This window comes from Parasteatoda tepidariorum, chromosome 5 (assembly GCF_982258835.1).
Source record: "Parasteatoda tepidariorum strain Cologne lab strain chromosome 5, Ptep-v5.0, whole genome shotgun sequence".
Taxonomy (NCBI): Eukaryota; Metazoa; Arthropoda; class Arachnida; order Araneae; family Theridiidae; genus Parasteatoda; species Parasteatoda tepidariorum.
This window is the reverse complement of record NC_141759.1, coordinates 33,994,308-34,020,451: the sequence shown is the minus strand read 5'-3', so window position 1 is coordinate 34,020,451 and position 26,144 is coordinate 33,994,308. Positions and strand designations below refer to the sequence as shown.

The 26,144-nt window shown below is 27.4% G+C and overlaps 1 protein-coding gene across 1 annotated transcript; it reads right to left on the bottom strand.

Moving 5' to 3' along the window:
- Positions 1 to 220: 220 nt before the first annotated feature.
- casp (Fas associated factor casp) lies at positions 221 to 26,130 on the bottom strand. The gene is made up of 18 exons (XM_016057003.5): positions 25,929 to 26,130; positions 25,206 to 25,274; positions 23,807 to 24,065; positions 22,276 to 22,382; positions 21,003 to 21,082; positions 20,809 to 20,917; positions 19,299 to 19,385; positions 17,096 to 17,185; positions 16,582 to 16,699; positions 16,422 to 16,485; positions 12,876 to 12,954; positions 12,636 to 12,790; positions 11,086 to 11,222; positions 9,078 to 9,166; positions 7,962 to 8,042; positions 6,397 to 6,507; positions 3,580 to 3,795; positions 221 to 717 (listed from the first exon to the last, which is right to left on the bottom strand). The coding sequence occupies exons 1-18, from the start codon at positions 25,965 to 25,967 to the stop codon at positions 637 to 639; spliced, it is 1,971 nt and encodes a 656-aa protein (XP_015912489.1). The 5' UTR covers positions 25,968 to 26,130; the 3' UTR covers positions 221 to 636.
- Positions 26,131 to 26,144: the final 14 nt, after the last annotated feature.

The following is a 26,144-nucleotide window of genomic DNA, read 5'->3' as shown; positions in this document are numbered from 1 at the left end:
TATGAAAATTTGATTTTACAGAACTGCAATGATTTTATTGAAAGATGATTTTCATGTTCTGATATAATAATAATTCCATTCTCGCAGATTTGAATTTAAAAAATGGCTGATTTTATTAGTATCAACTCATATCCAGGAATCTTCAAATCTATTTATAGATTTGAAAAAAAGTATTGTTTTTGTCTGTAATGTCAGAGAACTTAATAAAACATTGACACTATTTGAGTCATTATTTATATTTTATACACATATTACAAAGTGAGATAGTAAAATGTGACTTATATATATATAATATGTATATATATCTACATGCATACAATCCTTATAATTTAGTATCAGCTGTTGTATACAGCCAAAAAAAATAGATACAAAAGCATAAACAAATTTTGATCAAAAGAATAAAACTTTAAAAAATAAATATTAAAATTTAACAAAACAGTTTTTTCCCTCTATGGAAATCAATGTGATCTACTTCATTTCCTAAAATTCGCAGATCAGATTGCTTGTATAGTTATTTTAGAATGGGCATCACAAGTAAAAACTTTATCTTTGCAGCAGGTGGCTTAGATGTCATTACGCTCTTTCTAAGGTAAGAAATAAGCGTCTTATAATAATTAGTTTATAGTGAGCACTAGTTCATCTCTCTTCCAGTGTTAGTGTTTCTTTTGGATATAGTTTTAACTCTTCTAATGTTTCGTTTTCATTTAGTGTAGTGAGCTGTAATAAGAAAAAAGAAATATTAATAGTGATTTATTACATTTGCTAATTTACTGTATCATATACATGATTATAATAGAGAAATAACAACTATTATGATTTGTCCGTAATTATTACGATTCCATAGTTGAGATTAAGGTCTTATTGATGAGTAATAAGAATTACACTTTTTGAGAATTTCCTTAATAATCAGTTTAAATTATTTACTTCCCCCCTTAACAACCAAGAGTTATTAAATTTCGTTGCTTGCTGCCACTGCAAGTGCAAATTTTGTTGTTGTACGATAATTTTTTCCTGCCTCTCACACAATTCTAAAAACAAAAATAAAAATGATTTGATAGAAACAAGCAATAAAAAAATATGCAAGCATATTACGTTTATGATTTCAGTCTAGATTACAGTCTTCCAGTTGAAAAAAAAAAAAAAAACGATGTTTGAGAATTTTCATAATCTGTTTAAAATAACTTTCCTCCTTCTTTAAGAACCAAGAGCTATGAAATTTTGTGGTTTACAACAAATCTACGATAATTTTTTCTACTCTTTTAACAATTTTAAAAACAGCAAATAAAAAAGAAAAACAATTTGATTGAAACAAGCAATGAAAAAAAAACAAGAAATCTCATCTTTCCCCCTTCCAACAAGCTATTCTTAAACTTTATTCCTATTAGAAACACAAAGAGCATAAACTCAAATCTGAAATGCTAGGAGCAAATATTTTTTGTGGTTTAAAAGCAGGATTTTAAAAAGGCAATAAGGGCTAGTTCCAATTTATATCAAATATATTATGATTAGGACATCGATTCCACATAATCAAGATAATTTTATTATAGAATATAAAATTTCAGTATTGCATGTTTTTTAATTTAGTGCACTCATCTAAATACTTTTTTTTTACTTAACAGTAAATTTATATATATAATTTTTATTAACATTATGTACCTATATAAAATTAAGTGTAGTTGGTCTATAAGAACTCCCCTTGCCTCAAAGTCTGAGGCAGTCTGCTGCCAAGGAAACAAGAAGAGTGTATTTCAGGGAGGGTAGCTGCTCTTCACTCTAGTGCTTAAACAATAAGCCGAAGAAAAGGATTCCCTTTCTCTTGCCAACCCGAGCCAAAACCTGCTCTAACAGTGACCATTCTATAAATATTAACTGTATATACTTTTGTGTTATTGTGTTTATAGAATACTGATAGTTAATTTGGAAAGTTGTCCCCTCTATAAATACTATTAAAAATAACATCACAAGCAAAATCATTGAAAAATAATTTCTAACATCTATATAAGAGCTTGAAAATAATGAAATCATGCCAGAATAGAATAACAAATTTTTTTTAGGTGATATATCTTTTACTTGTACGGATTTTTATTTATTTGTAAGAATTTTTAATTTTATAGATTGTTATTTATTTATTTGAAACTAATAAAAGGCAGAAGTGCAATTGTGTAAAAATAAAAAATATTTCCAGAAGAACTATAAAGTTCTTTCCATTGCTTGCTTTGCTCACCAAATCCAATTGACTATAAATAGATTAAGATAGACTTAAAAAAATATTCAAGCAAAACATACCAACCTTTTTAATTGTATTGACAGAGATTTTATTCTACAGATTAACTTTTTATTAGGATAAAAACGTAATCATTCAATCAGTTACTTTGCTACTCCAACCACAAATGTGTTTTTTATTCATATTTAAATTTTAGCTTAATTATAAAACCTTGTAAAATGTATTCCCCCTTAGAGATAATTTTACAACAGAACAAAAAGTAGGTTTCTAATATTGCATTACAATCTTAAATAACTATTTTGTATTCGTTGTTTTTTAATTGCTTAAGTTGACGTAACACAGTTTTACTCACAATAAAGTAAATATAATTCTATGTCATAATTACTTAATATGAAGTAACATTTTTAATTTTAAAATATGCCATACTTAAGGGGGAAACAGGGGCAATTGTTCAAAGCTTGGAATTGTTCAGTTCACAACAAGAAGTTGATGTTCATTTCAAGAAACGAAATGATTTTCAATTTTAAAACTGCAGAGGATATTTTATATGTATATGTGTGTTTTTGCAATATTCTACAATTTTAGTAAAGAATTTCTTCACAGTACATATTAATAATAATGAAAACAAGCAAGCATTCAGTTTTAAGTTTAAAAAAATGGAAATTAATATTTTAATGTTTATTACAATTGGTATTTTAAGAATAAAAGGTAAGGTAGTTTTGAAAAGTATTTCTCTAAAAGAATATAAAATATGAAAATGGGATTTGGGAACCTGGTATTTACTAATACCAGGACGAATTTTGTCCTGGTATTAGTAAATCCTGTGCTTAACCTTGGTTTTAAGATTTTATTTTTAAAAACAATGAAAATCAAAATGCAAAAATAACTAAAAATAATAATAAGATGGCGTGATAAACAAATATTATTTGTAAATGCAATTAAATAAAGGATAAATAAGTAATTAACAGGTAAATCCTGCATATGTTTTATTAACCTCAAGATTAGAATATCTTTGTCTGTTAACAACCATATGCTCAATGAGGTCATATATCAATATTTTGCTCAATGAGGAAGCATGGAATAGTAATTATTTTTTTACGATATAAAAAGAAACAAATTAACTAAGAACATTTTGTAATCGTGAACTTTTTAAAAAATACATTATCAGAACATAAATTTCAATAGAAACAGTCGAATCACAAGAAGGATGTTAAAATATCTAAAATGTTAAATAATTAGTCGAAACATATTTTCATTTTATAAAAGAAGAAAATTTTCGAATTCAGAAAAATGAATTTTTCACCTCATTAACTTTAAAAATAGCTTTAATTTAACAAACAAAAGTGTTAACTTACATCTCGGCGAGGCCAGCTAGCCAGCACTTTGTACTCTGCAATGGGATAGCCTTGGGAGGCAATATACGTTAATAGTAGTGATAAGGGTGTGTCAGCTGTGAAACTCCGAATCAGAGTCTCCCCGTTGGGTAATCTGACTCTTATATGACTCACTTTAGAGGAAGTGTTAGCAGGTGGTTCTGGAGGTAGTTGTTCTGCTAAAGATCTTCTGACAGCCTAAATAAAACGAAAATATATATTAGATTTTGAGTATTTAATAAAAAATTATCATGGTTTCTACTTTCTCACTGATTTTATCAAATTTCTCTGATTTATTTAACCAGTGGCATGAATTTTATTAGCCAAGCCTTATTCTTATGCAAAAAATATATTACAAAATTCTTATGTTTGCAATATATTTTTTATGTTTGCATTTGAGTAGAAAACATAGATCTCTTTTTAAAAAAAAAATTACTTTAAGATCAATCTTTCTTCGGAAAAAAAATTGGACTTGGTGATACTTTAACTCTATGAGCGCTAGTCCCAGCCTTTTCCGAACTTTCAGATACACACACACAAAACGGTTTTGTAATGTTACTGAATGGGAAAATCGTGCATGTCAAAAAATATCTATTCAGTTTTACCCAGGGACTCAATGCTTGGAGGATCGAACTCAATTTAATTCATTTTCAGTGACTTTTTGGGTATTTAAGTTGCATTAAAAATAATTGAAATTTTACAAATATGTCCAAATATGGCTTAGAACATAACACATACATGAATATTATGGGATAACCCTTCAACTTTTAGCATAAAATTATTTTTAACTTTTCTTTTGTTTTGTTTTATGGGCTTTAATTATTTTGACATGCAAGTCACAATTTTAAGTCAGAGTAATTTGGGTAGAACTTTAATCGTTTCAGTAGTTAGGTATTAAAAAAGAATCAAATAAACTTTGTGAGCTTTAAATTGTTCAACAATTCAATAGTATTTTTTATGATATCAATTTAGTCACAGATTTTGAACAGCCAATCCAGAATTAAGATTCTCATTTCTTAGTGCTTAGCTTTGTTATTCTAACCCAGACTTAGAAAACAAAGAAACTCGTTCATATATTAAGAGAGATTAATAGAGAGGGAACTTTGATTTGGAACTATTTTTAATGAAGGTAAACCACATTTGTAGAACATGGAAATGATATAAAATTAAATTGATAAAACAATTTGGTATAAAAAAAAATTCTATGTTAAAAGTTTAAAGTTTTTAAAAATTTAGTTACTAACAATGAACAGCCAACCTAGACATAGAATACAAAAAATCTTATCACCCGAATATTAAGTGAGACTAATTTTAGGGAATATAGATTTTTAAGGAAGGTAATCAATATTTACATAACATAGAGAGACTGTAGAAAAAAATCGTGAATAAAATTCAACATACACTTTATTTTAAGCTTAAAATTTTCAATTTGATTTGATATGACTAATTGATTTTTGATTTGATATGACTAAACTAATTTATTAGCACGTTGAGAAAAAAAATACTTTTTACCAACAGCCCTAAACATATAAATCAACTTTCACATTTTGAGCATTGATGAATGATTTATTGGTATTAAAAATGACTTACTCAGAATGATCAAATTGACAGATATGATAAATACATTTTAAATAATTTAATTCTTGAGTGATGATAAATACATAGTTGAAGAAAGTTCATTACATTTTTACAATCAGAGTTTCCTAACACAACAAAAATGTCAGAAAATTTAATGCTTTAGATACTGAGTGATCAAAAAGCGATTGGCAATTTTAAAATGCAGTTAAAGAAAACACACAGAAAATATAAATGTATAATTTACTGTGTTCTGCTTAGAAAATTAGATTTGATTCACACCAAGATACAAAATCAATTATAAAATTCATTAATAGATGCTGATGTTAACTATAAAAAAAACTATTCAGCAAAAATATTTACCAGGTTTTCAAAGCAAAATGCAGTAAAAATTTGTATCAATTATAGTAAGCAGAAGAAATTTTAAGATCGGTTCTAACTAATAACAGTGGTTTTTGTAACTAATAACAGTGGCTAACTAATGACTAAATAACAGTGGTTTTTAAAATTATTTTTCCTTATCACAGGAGAAGTGAAACAAATAATTTTCTTATGAGTAGCCTTCTCAGTAAAACAAATGTTAGATAACAAAGTTTCACTGCATTTAAAAATTTACTTTTTGAAGTCAGATACATGTTATAATAGATTTTTATTTCCAATGAGCTGCACAATCGGTCTTGCCAATGAACAGACCTAGTGCGTTCTCCAGAGGTGGTATCCACTCTTTCAGGACCACCACAATGGGTGAGAAACCGTTGATCATGTTATTTTGGACGTCTAGTTTCTGCCACACTAGATGGCAGCACCGAGACTCTATTTGGATGCTAAAGTGCACTGGGAATTTAATTTTGCCGGAAATGCCAAGAGCCAATAAGGCACCCCAGGGATCTTTTACATGCCGCATAATCATACGACACGGCCGCTGAGGATTTTCTGCATCCCGAAAATCTGGTGTCTGGGCCGGGGATCGAACCCGCAGACTTGGGCTCAGAAGGCCAATGACAAACCAACTGTGCCACCCAGCCACCCTATGTTATAATAGACATGAATATGAAAATGTCTCATCAACAGAATACATAAAACATGTAGAATTTACATGATAACCTATAATTTCTCTTTTGTAATGTTGTTAGTTCTAACTATCTAAGTCTGAAGATAAAAATAATTTAAATAATTAAAAATTAAAATTTAAAAATAATTAAAGTTAAAAAAAAAAGACATTACATCTTTAACAGCTTCTTCATGTTGTCGCATTAACTCTAATTCTTCTTTTTTCATTAGTTCTTCTTCTTCTTGTTTCATTTTTTCTTCAAACTCTTGTCTTCGAGCCTCCTCCTATAGTAATAATTAAATTAACACAAATAAGAGTTATACATTAGGTTTTTCCTATGAGAGATAAAAAGAAACTACAAATAGGAAAATTGAAGAGAAATCAACATTTTGAGATTCAATTATTCTTGTAAATGGGGTTTTCCATGCACAAAGCACACATATTTTGTCCTATATGTCACCTTAGAGCTTTTAGAATAAATTTTACCTGCAACCAAGACATTAAAAAAAAAATTCCTAAATTATCTATGAATATTCTATTATTTTTAAAAAGTACAAACTTTTCTTTTCAATGAATAAAGTACATTTATCACTTAATTACAGTAATTTTAAAATATGGATTAAAAATGCTTTGGTCGAATATTCCAATTAGATCCATACTTTAGACCAAATATGCAAACCTACTCAGTGCAGATTGTTTTTTTTATTTTATAACAAAGTTTTCTCAAATTAAAGTTGTTTGATAGATGACAGCACTGTACAATTGCATTTTGCACAATGCTGTTAATGGAAATGATGGTTTTCCTTCCAATATTATAGATTCCATCAATCTAAAATTAATTTTGCAATTCACCAAATTCTCTAATTCATCTTTAACAATTTGATTGTTTCACCTTATTATCTGAATATCAGTCAGATAATAGGCGATAGTCAGATAATACTGAATTACTAAGATTTTGAATAAATTTCAGTTTAAAGCAGTTTTCTCCCCTGTAAACAAACTAAATTTCACCAATCTTAAAGACTCTAATGATGATATTAATAGTTAGGGTATATACCCAAATTTCAATATGGCCTTGCTTACATTGGAAAAACTAAACATAGCCTTTAACTTCAACTTAAAGGAAATGAAAGATACAAATTCAGGATATTAGTCGATATTCCATCTCCCTCCATAATTGGAACTCCAATAATAGGTTTGAGTTTTGTTCAGATAAAATCCTTTAACACTGCTCTTTATCTACCGAACTTGATTTCTGGGAATCATTTTGTATTTTGAAAAATTCTAATAATTTAGCCAATGATCTTCCTAGTATCATACCATCTCGTAACGCTAGGAAAAATCTATTCTAATTTAATCCTTTGCACTCTAAGGTTCCCGTTAAACACCCTCTTTTTTTGCTTTCAAATTAATCTAATATTAACTATTTTACATTATTACTGAAGACACTTTAATTTCAACACCTTTAAGTAATTCCTTCTTTTCTTTAAAAAAATGAAAAGTTTTATTACAACCTGTTGACTTTCTTCTTTCTTGTTCTTCTAGAAAGAACTAGGATTACTTATTACCACAGCCTTATCTTAAATTAATAGCATGCCAATTTTACTCCTTATTATTGTTTGTCTTAGGCTATTAGCAACAATATAATTAACCAACAATAAATTGTAACAATTATGTATTTCATCATTAAAATTTCTGAATTAAATTATTTTATTAAGCAAACTTATTATAAATTTACTTTTGCTCTGTCAGCTAGGAGAGAAGCTTCATAAGCAGCATCTTGCTCTCGTTTTACTTTCTCCCGTGCCTCTCTGGCTTCCTGAAAATACATGTTTTCTCAATCATTAAAAGTACAAAATTTAGGAAAAAAAATATGAAAAAGAATAGAATTTTACCTTCCCATTTTAATAGCTTTATAGCATTATTGTTTGTCCTCAAAATCGAGCTATGTTTAATTTAAAATACCTCCATTATTTTTAACTTAAATGGTGTTCATTTTTTATTAGCGCTTTTAGAATACAAATTATTAACTAAGAATAAAAAATGATACCATTTCTATAGAAAAATTCTCAGACTTACATTTCTTAAGTTTTAAACTAATAAGATTTGTAGAGAATTATAAATAAATAGATGTTGGGATCAAATTAATTTCTCTATAAAATTTAATTTAATTTTGTTAAAAAAGAAAAGAAAAAAAAAGGATTTTTTATTTTTATTTACTTGCTTGCATAGCCCAAAAGCAAATAAATTTTTAAAACAAACAAAAAGAAAAAAACATTTCTTAATTTGATTCTTTTGTAAACTTTTATAGTTCTAAGAAATGAGGGAAAAAAGGTGGGATTTTTAAATAAGGTTATAATTGTATGAACACTCTTTAAAAGAAAAGCAAACAATTAAAACATTTTCATTTAACTTTTTGTAAGAAAAAAAAATTAATGCTTCCAACAAATCAAATTTTCATAAAATTTGTGCAAAGAAATAAATTTGGTAAAACTTGTATCATCCTTTAACACAGAGCTCCAGTTAATTGAAAATTACATTGTCATCACTTGAGATACGTAACTCCAATTTAAATTTCAACACTCTAGCTAATTGGAAAAATAATGTAAATTTCAACTGACAATAAATTTTCAAATAAGGCATTTATTACTCATATTGTTTATATTTAATTCCCCTTATATTCACCTTATTTACATTTATATTCATATTATTTTCAGTCATATTAGATACCAGTGAAAAAACAAAATATGAGAAAACTTTCCACACATTAAAATTACTGAGACAAATTAAAATCAATTTTCTTTTCAATTAAAAAAAATCAAAAATTGTGGGAATTATAATTTTCAACACTTACTTCTTCAAAAATTTCTGATTGTACCTCACTGTTAAACACTTCTACAGCATGGATTAGGCGAGTCATAAGGTCATCTAAGCCAACATTTCCTTTAAAAGATACTTTGTCAAGCATAATTTGTCAAAGATAAATTTTCATAAGTGATATGAATAAATCTCTTTAAAAAAAAGATGAGTAAAAATTAATTAATATTGAGAATGAGGCGGCGGAAGAGAAGATTTTAAATAAATTCTCATAATAAATTTTCATCTTATGTCGTCAGGGTTGACTGGTTTAAACAAATGTCAATTTAAACAATGATTTAAATCATTTTTATCTTTTCTTTAAAAGACCAAGTTTGTTTAAGAGAAAAATCTCTTAAATAACCAAAGTTTTAATTATTTACATAAACATATATAGTTTAATTATAACCAAATGAAAAATAGTAAATTGTGCAATAAAAAATCGTTTTAACCTGGAATTTAATTTTACTAAGGCGAGTCTATGTTAATTGAAATGAATAAATGTGATAAGTAATTTTTAAAAGTTGATTACTATTGCTCTTCAGCTAAAGGAGTTTGCAGTAAAAGAACTTAATTAAAAATTATTGAAAAATATTCCATAATCATTTCAAACTTGATCAATGTATATTATTTAATTTGATGCTGCATTATAAGCATTTTGATGTACATAAATTATATCATATTTTCATAAAATGATACCTAACCTTAACAATATCAAAGTAACATGTATCCAAATTTTGATTTTTTTTCATAAGAATAAAAATTGAAAAAAATTCAATATAGCAAATATATATAAACGAATACAGTCGAACCTTGACCCATTGTTTCTGCATCATTGTTTCTGCATCTACATATTTTGATAATTCTTTTGTATCTAGCTTTAACATCAACACAAATTTTAATTGATTAACCTGACAAAATTACAAAAAAAAATGATACCTAAGCTTAACAATATCAAAGCAACATAAATCCAAATTTTGATTTTTTTTATAACAATAAAAATTGAAAAAATTCAATATAGCAAATATATATAAACTAATACAGTCGAACCTTGACCCATTGTTTCTGCATCTTGTATTTTCTCATATATATCGTTCTGTTTTAATGGTCTCAACTCACAAATGCTATTCCCATAATGTTAAAATCCATTTAGATTGTTTTTTGTAACTCGTAGATTCTCATGCCTGTTATTCAGAAATTCTGCAGACAATTTTTTTTTTAAAAAAAAGAAATTATTTCGTTTTGAGAAGAAAAATAGTAACTCCTGATGCTAATGAAGAAGAAAATGAGGATCATATTACACTTTGATGAAAACGTCTAAAACATCACATTTTATGCTTATCAATTGATGAAAATGGTGAAACATGATCAGTTCAATGTATAGTTGCAAGATATACTGATGAAGATCGCAAAACGGAACCACAACCAGTATCAACATCTGCAGAAGGCTTTGACGCCACATTCACACTAACTTACAGAAAATAAACAAAACAACTATTTGTAACCAATGTCGAAAATTTATTATTAGTTTTGGATTGAGGGGGAAAAAATGCTAAAAAAAATTTCTAAATATTTTAAATAAATAAATGTGATACTGCATTCATCTTTCTTTTGCATTGTAAATATTTTTGCAGTAGTAAGTATATAATTTTTTCAAATAAAACATTTTATACTCCTAGCAAATTTATTATACTCCTAGTAAATTCATTAAGTCCATTACTTGATATTTTATGTCGACCCACTTTGGTAATTTTTCTCTTACCTATCGTTTACAATGAATGGTTGAGAAATGATCCATTGAGGCTCTATCATTTAGTAGAAATAAACGAGCCATGCTTGAATATCTAGGTCCACATTGACAAAAAAATAAAACTTGTAGAGAAAGAAAGATATGCATAAGAAGGAAAAAATGAATATCATAGATAGCACTATGACAGCTTTAAACTATAAATATAATACAATTTTTTATGATTGAAAAATATGAGAAAAAAAATTTTGAGATTTACCTGGAATCACAGTTAGAACTTCTGGAGAAGATCTCACTTTTGAAATAATCAAGAGGGCAGGTAAAGAATCTAGAGCTAAGTTTTTCACAGTATTCGCTGCTGGCATTCCAAGATGTTGAGAGAGAATCGCAAGCAAGCTACAATACAATTAAAATATTAATTACAATTAAATAACTTAAATTACTAATATTTATATCAGATAACTTAAAAAGCAGTTACAAAAAGAACAAAATCATTACTACTAAATCAGCACTAAAATAAAGTACACTTTTCTACTAATTCTAGCAGTTAAAAAAATTTAAATGAGTCTGATTCGCCATAATTTTTAAGTACCATTTCATACAACAACAAATTACACATATACTGTAGAATTATTGTTAAGTATAATAATAATTGAATTAAAAATTTCTAGTGTATTGAATCTTATCTTTTTTGTTTATTTTTGCATGCATCACAACACATGAGTCATATATTAATTATCATTATAATTTCTATGACTGGATAATAAAATGTATAAACAATAAAATTTTCAAGAAAAGTAAAAAATTGTTCAACAAACAAATTTCCACGATGATATGATACCAGATATTAAACTATAGACTATAAAATTTTTAGGAAAGTCAACAGACAACTTTTTATGATAAAATCATACAAGATGTCAAAGCTACACAACTTTAAAAAAAAAGTTGCTAAAAGAATCTAAGTACAAATTTTTTAAATAAAAACAAGTGCTTTCATTAATTTAAATTTGTTAAAATTGCACAATTGCAGACAATTTTTTTTTATAAAGATTTAATCACAACGTATTCAAAAGGCTAGTATATTTGGAAAAGCAATGTTATAAAATATTTAACAATCAGTCTAAATTTTAAACATGTATTTCCTTATCATGAGCAAAACATTTTTAATTTAGTACACCTAGATTTTATATTCATAAAGGTATAGCTATTTCATTACAAAAAAAATTTTTTCCTTGCATTTTATTTCTAACCTACCTGTTAGGGAGAGATTAATGAAATACGCTGAATTTATGATTAAAAAAATGTAGGTTGAAACTAAAAAATAAGACATTAAAAAATGAAGTAGCAATTTGTATGGGTAATGCTCATACAAAGAGAAAAAAAAAAGAAGAAAAAAAAGAAAGAAAAGTTCAGAGTTACGTACACAATGTAATTTTATTCTTATCACATCCATTTTGAGAACTGTAAAAATTCAAATGTTTGCCATTAAAAGTTATTTCAGGGATTCCTTAATCCCTTAAAGGACAAATTTAAAATTTTTTTTAAAAGCCACAATCTAAAACCTTGTTTTGGATAAACAAGATTTTAGATTACATTTTTTAGGTATAACCAGTTTACAAAACTCGACGTATGTAAGAAAATATAAATATATAAAAATACAGACAGCTGACTTATTTTTACAATATAGGGAATTCAAACATAATTCTTCACTTTTAATTTAAATGAAGAAAAAAACAGTAAAAAAAAGCACAATTAATATATTTTTATCTGAAAAAGAGTTGCAATATAACACTTATAACTTATACTTACAATGTTTTGTTGGATTCAAAACTAAGGTCCCATGCCCATGTAACAAAATTTAAAGTCAAGTAACTGACTACAGTTTCAGTACATAAAAGTTGAGTGCAGAAAACATTTGTTAAAACACTAGCATCATGGTGGAGGTATATAGCTAATGGTCTCCTCTATATGAAAACAAAATACAGTGATACTGAGTAAAATATTCAAGTACTTAAAATTTTTTGTTCAAAAAATATTTTAGTATAGTACCTCTTTAGCAGGTTTGTAACAAGACACTTGGAGTGCTTCTGCTAAAGTACCTTGAAAAGAGGGATGGCAAGTACCATATCTATAATAAAAGGAAGATGTTACAAATAAATAAATGCTTGAAAAAAAATCAAAGAATAATTTTCAGATTTTTCTGACAGAGAACTATTGCTTTTCAATGTGGTCATTTTTAACACTTAAAGCCTGGAGATGGTCTCCATTTAATTCAAAGGGATGGTAAATGAAAAACTTCATGAATATTTGCGCAGTACTCGAAATTAACAGTGGTTTATGGATCTGAGTCTAATGAAACGGACACGGCCCGCCTTGTAATAATAACTAATTATCTCAACAATTGATAGATCACAGTCAACATAGTGCAAACAAATGGTGGGATGTTTCGGATTCCTGCACCAATCAAAATAGGAAGGGAGAAATTACAACATATCCTCCCCCCAATTTCAGAAGAGAAGCTTGATTACTAGGTTCTAAGAAAATTGCCAGTTTCTATGCAAAGGTAAAGGTTAAAATAAAAGTCAAAATCTTCAGTGGAACAGCAATGAATTTCTTAATACCAACTTAATGTTTTGATTTTTGCAAACTGCACCTTTCTTCTTTATTTTTCTTCAAGAATGAACTTTTTGGAAAAATGTTTTTTTTTTTTTTTTTTTTTTTGAAACCTTAACTTGATTAACAGTTGCTTCATTAATGTAGGACAGTATAACACGGGTAGGTAGTGAAAAATTGATGAAAAAAAATTTAAAAAATACAACCTATTGTAATAAGAATAGAAGAGACATATAAATAAGCAACTGATAGTGGGTACATAACAGTGAGACTTTTTAGTTTACCAATGAACTAACAACTAAATGTTCTTAGTTTCTAACCATGCTTGTGTTTAACGATGGAAACCATTTCAAATAGATATAATTTACAAACCTAACAATACATAATAAGCAATACATAATAAGCAATTCATAATGAAAATGAGTATTATTCTTAGATTCAACTTAAAAATAGACAGTTTTCAATACTATATGTAGCTCCCCAGTTCAAGCTAGATGTTATAATCCTAACAATATGTAACAAACAATGTATCAGAAAATTGAACATTATTCTTAGAATCAACTTAAAAACAAACAACTGCATAAAACAAACTTTTTTCACTTGTTTTTAAATGACATTAATAATGCATGCAGCTCACCAGTTCAGGCTAGATTTTATAAGCCTAACAATACATAACAAGCATTTCATAATGAAAATGAGTATTATGCTTAGATGCAACTTAAAAACTAAGAACTGCATAAAACTAATTTTTCACGTGTTTGTAAATGACATTATATGGAAAAACCAAATGGATAATGATCTATATCAGGGGCTTCCAACTTACATGAGGCCGGGGGCCACAATTAAAAACACAAGTTAAATGGCGGGCCGCAACTTTATCAAAATTTTATGTAGGACTCTTTTATGCTAGAAGGAACATCAAATATTACTGTCAGATTTTTACCAAGTTGTACAAAACAAAAGCATTGAATTACAAATTAAAATAAGTAGATTTTTAAAAATATTTAATTGCATATTAAAAAATTCGGGCTACAATAACTTTAATCTGCACCCGTATTAAACAATTAATGTGCAACAGATATCTAATTGTTAAGATATAAAACTGTAAAAAGGTTGGTATTAAAACTTACATAGTAGCACGCAAAATATTCAATGACAAAATTGAGGTTTGTCTGCTGCAACCACCAGAGAATAGATATTTATATTTTAAATTTAAAATTTACAAATGTGTATATAAGTATTTTCGTCCAAAATTAGTGGTTACAAAAAGTTAAATGAGAATTTCTTTGAGAAAATTTCTGATACACACATGCTAAATTATAATCACAAAATACAAAAAAATTAAATAAAAAAGAGCAACATACATGATTATTTTTGTATTTGAATAAATATTTTCTTGGATGCAGAACTTGAGAAATAAATTTTTTTGCACCGCTGGTATGATAAATTTCACAGAAATGAAGAAATTAGGTTTTTATTAATGTGAAAAGTATTTGAAACCCATATAGATTTCTTACGAAAATTGTCCACAAAAAAATGACAATTAATATATTTTAGTTCGCGGGCCACAAAAAAAGGCTTTGCGGGCCGCCAGTTGGAAACCACTGATCTATATAACATTTCAGAGAATTTGAGTTCAGAGAATTTGAATCTTAAAGTTTATATGTTGACTCTAGGAAATGAGAGTATGCATAGCTTTAATTTCTTGTCTGCAAGCTTCCAGCTGTTAGTTTCAAAACATTTACATTTTTGTCCATTGACCCAACTGAAGGACTACCTGGTGTTTATTTCCATCAACATCTTTCATCACAAGTTAACAAGAAGCTGGATCACCCGGAATTACTTAAGCAACTTGCTTTAGAGGTTATTAATACCATCCCCAAACAATCAATACTGGTGTACACAGACGGAAGCAAGACGGAAACATCATCATCTGGCAGTGGTGTCTACATCAAATCAAGTAATGTCTCCCTCAACATCTCCAAAAGGAATCCTGATTTCTGCTCGGTGTTTAGAAGTGAACTCATTGCTATTGATACTGCCCTGGATTCTCTTCTAACACTACAGGATCAAAATAACATCTGGATCCTCTCTGACAGCCTCAGCTCCATACAATACTTAACGCATTGGAGGAAGGTGAGAGACAAAACAGGTGCTTCAATCCTACAAAAAATTAAAATCCTCTCACGATTGCGTGAAGTCCACCTCCAATGGATCCCTTCTCACGTTGGGGTTCTGGGCAATGACATCGCCGACACTCTGGCTAAGGAGGGGACGAAAGAAAATCTGATAAGTCCAAATTCCCTCACCTTCATGGAGCTGGCATCAAAAAAGAAAAAAGAAGACCTCGCTTCCTGGCTCGTACCCCCCAAACATCACTGGTACCAGAGCACCAGTCCAGGAGGTGCACTCAACATTCGGTGCAACCGCAAGGTCCAGACTGCACTTACCAGGCTTATCAGCGGCCACCTTAAGTCCCTTTCTTTTGAGGGTAGTATTAAAATCTACCCTAACTGCCCCAGGTGCCACAACATGCAGGCTTCCCCCCAACATATACTGGACTGTCTAGGTCTGGACAAAAGGGACATTCTTAATAACACACTTATGGTGGCCGACTTCCTCCGGGTGATGAATTTCATGGACATAGTTTAGCCCTGCTAATTTTGGGGATAAGGAAGAGAGAGAAGACATTTTTGTCATTTCAATTTTCAATTTCCAATGCAAAAGACATGTTTTTAATGTTACTTGTCAATCGTTAATTGCCTAATATACTTAGATCAATCTTTCTCTACACTCAGAGATGTTCCCTTAAATCCATCTCTTACAGAAATCTTTGGAATCAAAAGATAAAGCAAAATTAATGTTGTGCAGCTACGTTAGACCAAAAGAACTTTACCCGATAAATCTAAATGTTTTTTTTTCTTTCCAAAAATGCCACTTTACCCTTCTTCCACTAATAAATAACACCATAAACTTATATACCTATTTTCAAATTCTGCTTCAAAACTGCTCAGAGCTAGAACTTCATCTTCAACCTCTTCAGGCACTATTTTGGTATAGATTTAGAAAAAAAATAATTAGTAAAATATTAAGACTGAAAAACTTTACTAAAACTTTTAAAGAGGATATATATATATCATACTCAGTGGTTGTATTTTTCTAGAAGAACTAGCTTGAAACATATCATCATCAACCCCAAAACATTCAGCAGCATCTTCAAATTCATTTTCACTTTCACTTGAAGTAAGATCAACAACTAACTAAAATTAAAATAAATCCCACTCAACATACAAGCAAATTACTTCCAAGTAAAACAGAGTTTTCAATTATTAAAACTGATACAATAGCACATTCATCTTTAAAGTTTTTAACAGTTTTATGATAATACAATGAGTGAGATAAAGATTTCTAACGTGTTCATTATTAATTTGAATACATTAATTCAAAGCACATATAATAAAAAATCAAATTGCATTCTAGAATGGACACATATTTATGAATTATAATTAAAATTCATTTATTTATTACTTCAGACCTTTCACAACATCTTGTTCAGAATTGAGTTTGTAATCAAAACTAACACTAAAAATTATTCAAATTTCATGAATGAAAGAAAGCTATAGGTGGATATAAATAAATCAAAATGAAACTTTTACCTGTTTCTTAGAATTTGTTTTAGGAACCTCTTCACGACAAAGAATTAGTTCTAACGTAGCATCAGGAAGGTCCATGTCAGCAAGTTTAGTCTTCAATAATCAAGAAGGAAAAAAAAAGAATTACTTAAACGCAAATGTTTAAAAAAAAATCTATGATCAAAGAAAGAATATAATGCCGAAATTGTTTTAAGAAAAACTATTGCAAATGTTAACTTTCACTCTGCACAGCTTTTTTCGTCATAAGTTTTCAGAATGCCCAGATGTGTAAAAAACACAACCCACTGGGTTTTTAGGTTTTTTTTTTCAGTACTTAATTGCGATGTTTCAAGGATTAATTAGGTTCTTTCAAACTTGAGTTTTTCATCATTTTTTTAATTATTCCTTATTATCTTAGAGTAAGTCTTGCTGCATTAATAATTACCATTAACTTAATTCATAATTAAATCCTTAATGACCATAATTATTAATACATTTTATTATCAATGTCATTTACACTGATAAATTAGCAATAATATTTTAAAATACAGTAATAGGATTCAACTACCTTTGTAGGATTAACCAATTCTGCTTTATAATTATGAAAAACAACTATATTTAAGTGAAGAGATAAATTACTTATGTAAATTCAAATTAAAAGCAGCAATTTTCAAAGTAAATTTTTAACATGAAAAATGCATTCATGAAATGGTGCATTGCATTATTAATCAAACTGTATTTTGTCCTATGAGATGTGCAATGAAAGAGAGGTTCTAGAATAAGCTCTAGTACTACATCAACATACATCAGAACAAGCATTGTAGAAGTATTTCATCAACTAAAATGTGAAAAGTGCTATATAATCATCTGTAACTGTAGGTAATAAAGCCGAGAAAACAAAAATATAACAGTAATTTCAATTGTATTGTGAATCAGTAGCTCAAATTTTTTTGAGAATACCTTAGAACATTTTTTGCACTTTCTAATATTAGTTAACAAATTTAAAGCACAAAATTAATTAAGCAATAATTAAAATTTTTAAAGCAGAAAAAATATAGAAATATAAATATTTCAATGTATGCAGTTTGTATTTTATTCTATCATAAACTTATTATCTAGATTTAATTTCTTAATAGTAAAATGCTATTACGAAAAAACCTACCAGGGTTTTTTTCAGGTTGGATAAAATTAAAACAACCCTGTGAATGACGGAATTAGAACCATTACAGACTACACTTGTTTTTATTAAAATATCACAGGCACTCATATTTTTCTAATACATGATGATAAAAATGATGTAATTAAACATCATTCGATTCAAAGCAGTTCAATTAAGCAATAATTTTTTACTTAAGGTTAATATAAATTTACATTATCAATATTATGTAAACACATATTAAATTATAACTCACACAGCAAAATGATTCATAATTCCATTGATATTTCTTCAAAATAATTTTTTTTCTACAATTAACCTTTCCTAATCTGAATTACTGACGATATTTCTTATTATTCTAAAAATATCATTATGCATAAATAATTAAGATAACAAAATAAAAATCTAAACAAATTGTAAAGTGCATAAGTTCAAAGCTTTTAAATATTTTCACTGTAATGATACTTCTTTGAATAACAAAAAATATGTTTCAGTTATTGAAAAAAAAATTAAGGAATTATAGAATAGAAAATTAAAGAGGGGCTTAAAATGCCTCCGATTTCACCAGCCTTTAAAGGAAGAAAAGAAACTTAATTTTGAGTCTTTTGAATAATTAAGATTATGATTATACTATATCAAAAGTTATAATTATACTCATTTGGGATTAATTTTCAAAGGGCATTCTTGACAATGAAATATCCTACAAAATCTTAAGCATAAAGACTTTTTTATTAAAACATGTGCCAAAAAACAAAGAATACAACAAATAAAAATTAAAAATAATTAGAAAATTCTCTTACTAGCAAAAATTCAACTACATGTCTTTAAAGAAAAAAAAAATAATTAAGCCTCAATGAGTTTAGAATGATAATTAAAGCTGAAATGCATAAATACATTAACAACATATCCAGATAATACAAATATGAAAAATAATGGTCTATCACATGAAGTTAGTAGATATTTCATATTTAAAAAAATAAATAAATAAAAAAATTAAAATATATAATGGTTAAAAACTTACTAAAACTGGCTGGATGCAATAAAAAGTATGTAATAAAAAATACTACTAACATTTTCATCTTTTACTGAGTCTGGCCATCCAACCCAACGCTGATGTCGAACTGGAATGTTTGTAACATCTCTCAGACCTTGTTTTATCTATAATTTTAAAAAATCAATTAACTAATAGATAATTGAAAACCTAATAGATAGCAAAGTTGAAAATAATTTCATTCATCCTAACTTTGAAAAAATTTAGCATTTACAATCAGAAACAGATCTGAATATAAGATTTTATTTCATACTTAATTTCAATTCCTTCTTGTGTGTTTTGATTCCTTTCTACAATAATTAGCTTGAAAAGATAATCAGCTTTTAATGTCAAATAAATGATTTCAAAATTGTGCACTAGCATTTTTATATCAGGTAAGCAGGCATTAAATTAGCACTACTCTAATGCATTATCTGCTTCAGAAATAATTGACTGGAGACATATATTATACCTAAATTTATACCTCACCTATAGTTGTGAAAACTTTCATCTTGTCGTCTTGAAATAAAAAATGTTTCCAACTTTTTCCTAATTTGTTTCCTTGAATTAAATCAAACTATAATAAGTTTTCTATTTTTCTCTTCTATAAAAACAAATTTTTTCTGTGTATAAATTACTTACATCTCAAATTGTTAAAAAAAAACTCTTGAAAGGCACTTGCTTTAAACATCTTTCAGCTTTTTTGTTTAATAGTTTCGCGATAGTTAAGCTGAGAATCACAGTTTTTATGCTACCAGTTATCTGTCTTACCGCACAGTAAAAAAGTGACAACAAAAGAATGAAGTCTATTAAAAATGCTTCGTCAAAATGCTGCACTATAGTTATCCCTATCTTCTACAGAAAAACAAACAAAAATAAAACAAATAATAGATAAAAAATTTCTCAATTTTTAAAATATAAAGTGTTGAAAAAAAAAGACGAAATTGACTTGCCTGATAAGAAAAAGAATCACTAATTCAAAACTCACAGTTCAGTATAAAGTAATTCAGTTTCAATTCTTTAAATTTCGGTTTTCCATTTATATTTCATAGCAAATATTAACAAGTTTTAGAACTTAACAAATATGTATAAAAACAATATCTAATAATGTATAGTAAAAAATACGATTTTTCATTATCCTTTATCAAATCTATTAAAGTCCCCCCTCCCCCAATAAGAACTCAGTCGAAAAATACTTTTCCAAATACTTTGACGAATATTTGACCAATTATTCGACCCACAGAATATTCGCCTAAAGCGCAGAATACCCTGTTAGTGGGCGAATATTCGTTACATCTTTATTTTTTCATAGAATTTTATTTTCTTGTGTGCTGGAAAGATTGGAGTTGTATATTGATCATTGAAGAGCAGCATTTGGCCCAATTCCAATCCTACTATTAATACAGTATAATTATGGCTTTATATTTTCATATTTTAGCACAAAATTTTACCAAATAACATTAAATTTCTCTTAGTGATAGCTAATCTTGGAAAGCAAATGAAAAAAAAAATTTTGAATTGGAATAGTAAAATGAAAAAGTGGTGGCTCACCTCTAAAACAGATTTTGATCCCGGAAAGTGTAAATCATATTCTTTATTATTTGTTGTATCAATAATGTGAAGTCGATAATCAGCACTTAAACGATTACCAAGGCTAGATCTATTTTAAAAATAATACATCAATATTTAGAAAATAAAAAATATATAGCTAATGTTGATAAATTAGAAAAAGATAAGATACATACGGATCAACAGTTACCGAGTGATCAGGAGCAAGGAGGAACAAGTTTGAACGTTGAGGTAAATGCATTGTTGAAAGAACAGTCTGGAATGAAACAGTAACATTTGAAAGAAAAAAAACATGACCACCAAAAATCCTGATTTTTTTTTTTTTTTTTACTTCTCACTCCTTTGTGTTGCATTGAATACAAGATTTGAAAAGATATAAAATTAAACATAGAAGTTTAATCAGTATGCGTAGTCAAATTTTTCAACAAAAAATAAGCACCTTTTAAGCACTCAAAAAATATTTTTAAGCACTTTAAAAATATCATAATTAGACAGGGTTGTCAAGTTTTTGACAATTGATGGTTTTATTTACAGCGACAAAGACGATGGTGCATCACAAACAATTAAATTAACAAGAAAAATTAAATTTTCTATCGCTAATAGAGAAAAAAAATTGACAATGTTTAGTTGGTCCCCGTAATCAGCAAAAATTCGAGAGATTTTTCGATTCTATTACAGAGGGCAGAAAATGAAATCTGAAATTGAGAATCTCATTGAAATTGAGAATCAAAAAACTTTATTTCTGAATTTAGCTCAGTATACACAAGTGCAGACCCGCAAAGTATTTCATCAAACATGTAAAACAAATAGTGTTTTCATACACTACAGACTGACGATATTCCGAAATAGATTGGGGTTGAATTAATTGTGAAAACGTTGAATAGGACAATGTCTTTTTGCATAATTTGTAGCAAAAATCAACACGGTAAAAAAAATCACATTTTGGAAAAGGGAAAATTAAGCACTTTTTAAAAACACCCATGGAATAGAGCACCTTTAAAGGCTTTTAAAAAACTAAAATAAAAAATAAGCACCTTTAAGCACTTTTTAAAAACGCTACGCACCCTGCTAATACATAATCAGAACTGGCAACTTTTAATCCAACAGAGGATGCCTATTCTAAGTGACAGTGAAAAAGATAATTGAACTACAACTGTAGGTAAAAATAAGATAATTGAACTATAAATGTAAATAAAAATAATCTTAATAATTTGCCAGGACATAAACCTACTATTATTTGATTAACTAGCTAACTAGAATTTATATATATAATTTATTCATTTATGTGTAGTGATGATCAAAAACATTTTAAACAAATTTAAAAATTCAGTAATTAAATTAAAATTTATAGATTGTATTACCACTTAGAATATAAAAATGAAGTATTATGAACAATCTGCAATAGTTGGCAGTGTATATTCAAGGTAAATGGAATGCTTAGATACTTACATCATCTGTAATGAGATCAGTGAAACCTGTCATGTGCCTCCAACCTGAAAGTTGTTGTCTACATGGTGGAACTCCTAATTCAGCATGTAAAGCTGACTTTATAGCAGCTGGAAAAAGAATAAACGTATCAGAAATAGAAAATAAATTCAAACAAATTAAATTTGGTAAAAGGAAAATTACTTATTAAAACTTGTTACTTATAGAGAATTTTAAATTAACATAGTATATAAAATAAATATATTTTTAAAGCAAATTCTTTTTACTTGCATTTGTGAGTAAAAAATGAAAAGTTCTTTCAGAAATAGGGGCAAATTAAAAAGAAAAACATGTAATTATCTAATCCTTCATTCCTAGTTCTTTATGATAAAAAAACAATGAAATAAATTAATTTTTGAAACAAGATAGTTGAGTATTTATCACATAATTAAAACACAACAGTATACCAGCAGTAAATCAACTAACAACTACGAGAAAAGTATGATTTTTAGAAAATGATGATTGTTTGAATGCAGCAAAACCTGCTATTATAATTAAAACACAAATGTCTTACTCCAGGTACCAAAGTAAATATTAGTATGGTGCAAAAATATAAAGAGAAAAGTTCTTAGGTGTTTCGATACATATTTTGAAAATAAACCCTTAAGACATTAAAAAACTGAATTCAAAATTTTAATATTTTAAGACAGATGTTCCTTTCTGTGCCTTGTTCCGTTTTAAATAGAACTTTAAAAATTTACTTCATTATTTGAAAATCTACAAAAAAAAATCATTTCTCCGAAAGAAACAGATTTTTTCCAAATCAACTGGAAGAAATTCCTTTGGAATAAATAAATACCGAACATTAAAACAATTTATTTAAACAGCTTTTAATTGAAATTTAATTCAATTATTAGTATCAATTTCTAAGCAATTTAATACATCATTTTTAAATAAGTGAAAACTAAGCAACAATTGGAAAAAAAAAATTTATGAATTTCTTTCAAAAATCAAAGCAATGACGGTTTCAATGAAGCAACTATTAGAACTTATGCTAAGGTACTTTTAAATAGATATTTTTATATAATCTTTAAGATAATGAAAACAAGAATCCTAAGAATTTATGAAGATCACAAACTAATTTCAAAGGAATTTTCATAATCAAATACAGCTAAGAATGAGTACTCAAAGCAACTTTTAGAGATTATGTTTAAGGTACTTTTAAATAGATATTTTTATATAATCTTTAAGATCACGAAATAGACCTAAGAATTTGTGAAGGTAAATTTTTATTCATAAGTTTAGAATTACTTCCACTTTCTCTAGTTTATCCTGGAATAAATAGTTTTTTTCTGCAAAAAAATCAAAAACCTGATGACTTATAATAAATCAACAAATTAAAAACCCTTAAGCTGTGTGGAACAACCAAGAATAAATGAACGAATAACAAATCTCGAAAACCTTGGAAGATAAAGAAAAAAATAAAATATGACATGAAAATACATTTTAAATATTAGCATTAATAATATATGGGTCCAAAAAAGTATGAACATACCAACAGTCTCAGAGTCGGGAACTTCTAAAGGAACCACATTTTCTTTATATTGGACAGAAAAATTCAGCAGTCGAGATACCAACTGCAATTCATCAGAGGTTGGCATGGATAGTAAATTACCAGGAGCAGCAATGCTTTGATTGATTGTATTTTGTTCCCTACCAACACTGTTACCACTAACAGAAAATTCCATGGGAACTTCAATATCTCTTTCAAATGAAAGAACTTGCGGATCAAGTAACACACTGTTGACTGCATTCTAAAGAAAATATCAAAGAAAATTTGATAAAATATATAGAAATAATTATTAAGTCAGGAGGAGTTAAAAAAATTATACAAGAACTAATGACAACACTTAATGACTTTAGAACGTGTAACCATCATCAAACATGATCTTTTCCAATTTTTCTAAGCCTTCTGTCACTTAACACAATTTAACATTGTTAACAGATATTAAAACAAAATACCAAGAATAGGGTACCCCTTCAATTGAGCTCTATAACCTGGAGTGATTTTACTGTAATAAAATCTTTCATTTCCCTATTACTTTTATCACGATTTCCTATTATTATTAGAAGATTTCACTTTAAAGTCATTTTCGCTGTTTCTGCAACAACAAAAATAATAAGAGAGCCCTGTAGTAAAGTTTTACTGTTGCATAAATATTTATATCAATTTAATACTCGGATAGAAGTGACTTCAGTATTTTTAAATAAATAATTTATTTTTCATAAAAAATTAAGTTTAAATATACAGCTCAATATTGATTTTGGATTACATTTCAATTTTTTTTTCTTTATAAGTTTTAGTAAGAACTAAAAATATAAAAGTAAACTGTACTTATAAAAAAGTATTAGTATTTGTTTTCTATTTTTAAGAGAAGGGAATTTCAATAGACATATAACCTCAGGTACAAATTAGATCATACTTGTCACTTACAATTGACAGGCAGTAGATAACAGTTTAAAATTACATAAATGCATTTCAAAGACACAGAAAATTGGTAACAATTTTCATTACTTTTTTTAAAAAAAATTGTATTTATCTAACTGAATATTATCAGAGAAATTGACTATCATAATCATAATGGTAAAAAAAGAGAGCTTTTTATCGGTAATTTACATTCAACTTTGAACAAACTGAACCATAGGAGTGTTTTTAGAAAATGAAATTTCTTAGAACATCTTCTGAAGATGAAGTTGCTTTTAAAAAAAGTTTATGAAAATTTTCTAGCTTAATCTAAATTATACTCATAACAACTACGCAGTTTAATGTAGTCTTTTTAATAATAAAGTAATCATTTGTAAAAAGTTTCTTTATTTAAGATGGGTTCTCATTTAATCTGGGCATATACTAACCAAGTTCAATGGCATTAAAAACAAATGTGAAATATACATACCAATAAATCCCAATTAGAAGCCTCCAGGTGCATTATACATTCTCCTAAATCATCAATTCCTGTGCATGACTGTGGAAAAAATTAAGTTTACCAATATGGAATTCTTCTTTACTACTATACATTAAATTTCATAATAAATCAGTATATTTAATCAGTATCAGTTTCAAATAATCAATATATTTAAAAAAAAAAAAAAAATTCAGTTCATTATCTATGGATATTAATAATTACAAAATTACACACAGCACATATATCCATTTATAAATATCTTTGCTTTTAAAAAATGCATAAAAATATGAAATATATTTTCTTTCAGACAGTTTAGTATCAATCGATGTATTCAAAGAATAAAATAAAGAAATATCCAAAAAAAGTAAATAAAAATGACACAAAATCAAAACTAGAAGTTTAAAAATATTTTAAAAGAAAGTTTAATTAAAAGCTTTTGTGTTCTTGTTTATATAATAAAGGAGTGAAATTTTAGATGCTTACATAACAAATAAATAATAAAAAACACTTCTGAACATTAAAATGTCAAAACTAAATGTGAAATGGATTAGATTAATTAAATTTTAAATATTAAAAAGAAACATCAGACAGTTTGAAAAACTTTAGATGAACAAATAAAAATTTAAAATGAGTTGTCAAAATATAAACAACAGTCACGTTTTTCAAGTGAAAGTGTATTTTGAGAATTCTATACCGAGACACACATGAACATACTTGAAAATCAGCTAGAATTTGCTCTCTGTTTTCTTCCATCGCAGTTTGTGTAGTGGAGGAAATTTATTTGTAATCAGATTTTAATTACAATTTGTAATCTTCAGTACACAATACATTGGACTGCATTACAACAGAGAAAGACATGGAGAATTGTTATTAGCGATTAGCGACATCTACTGTCGAAATAGAAAATCAGTAATATAGAATAATAAAAAA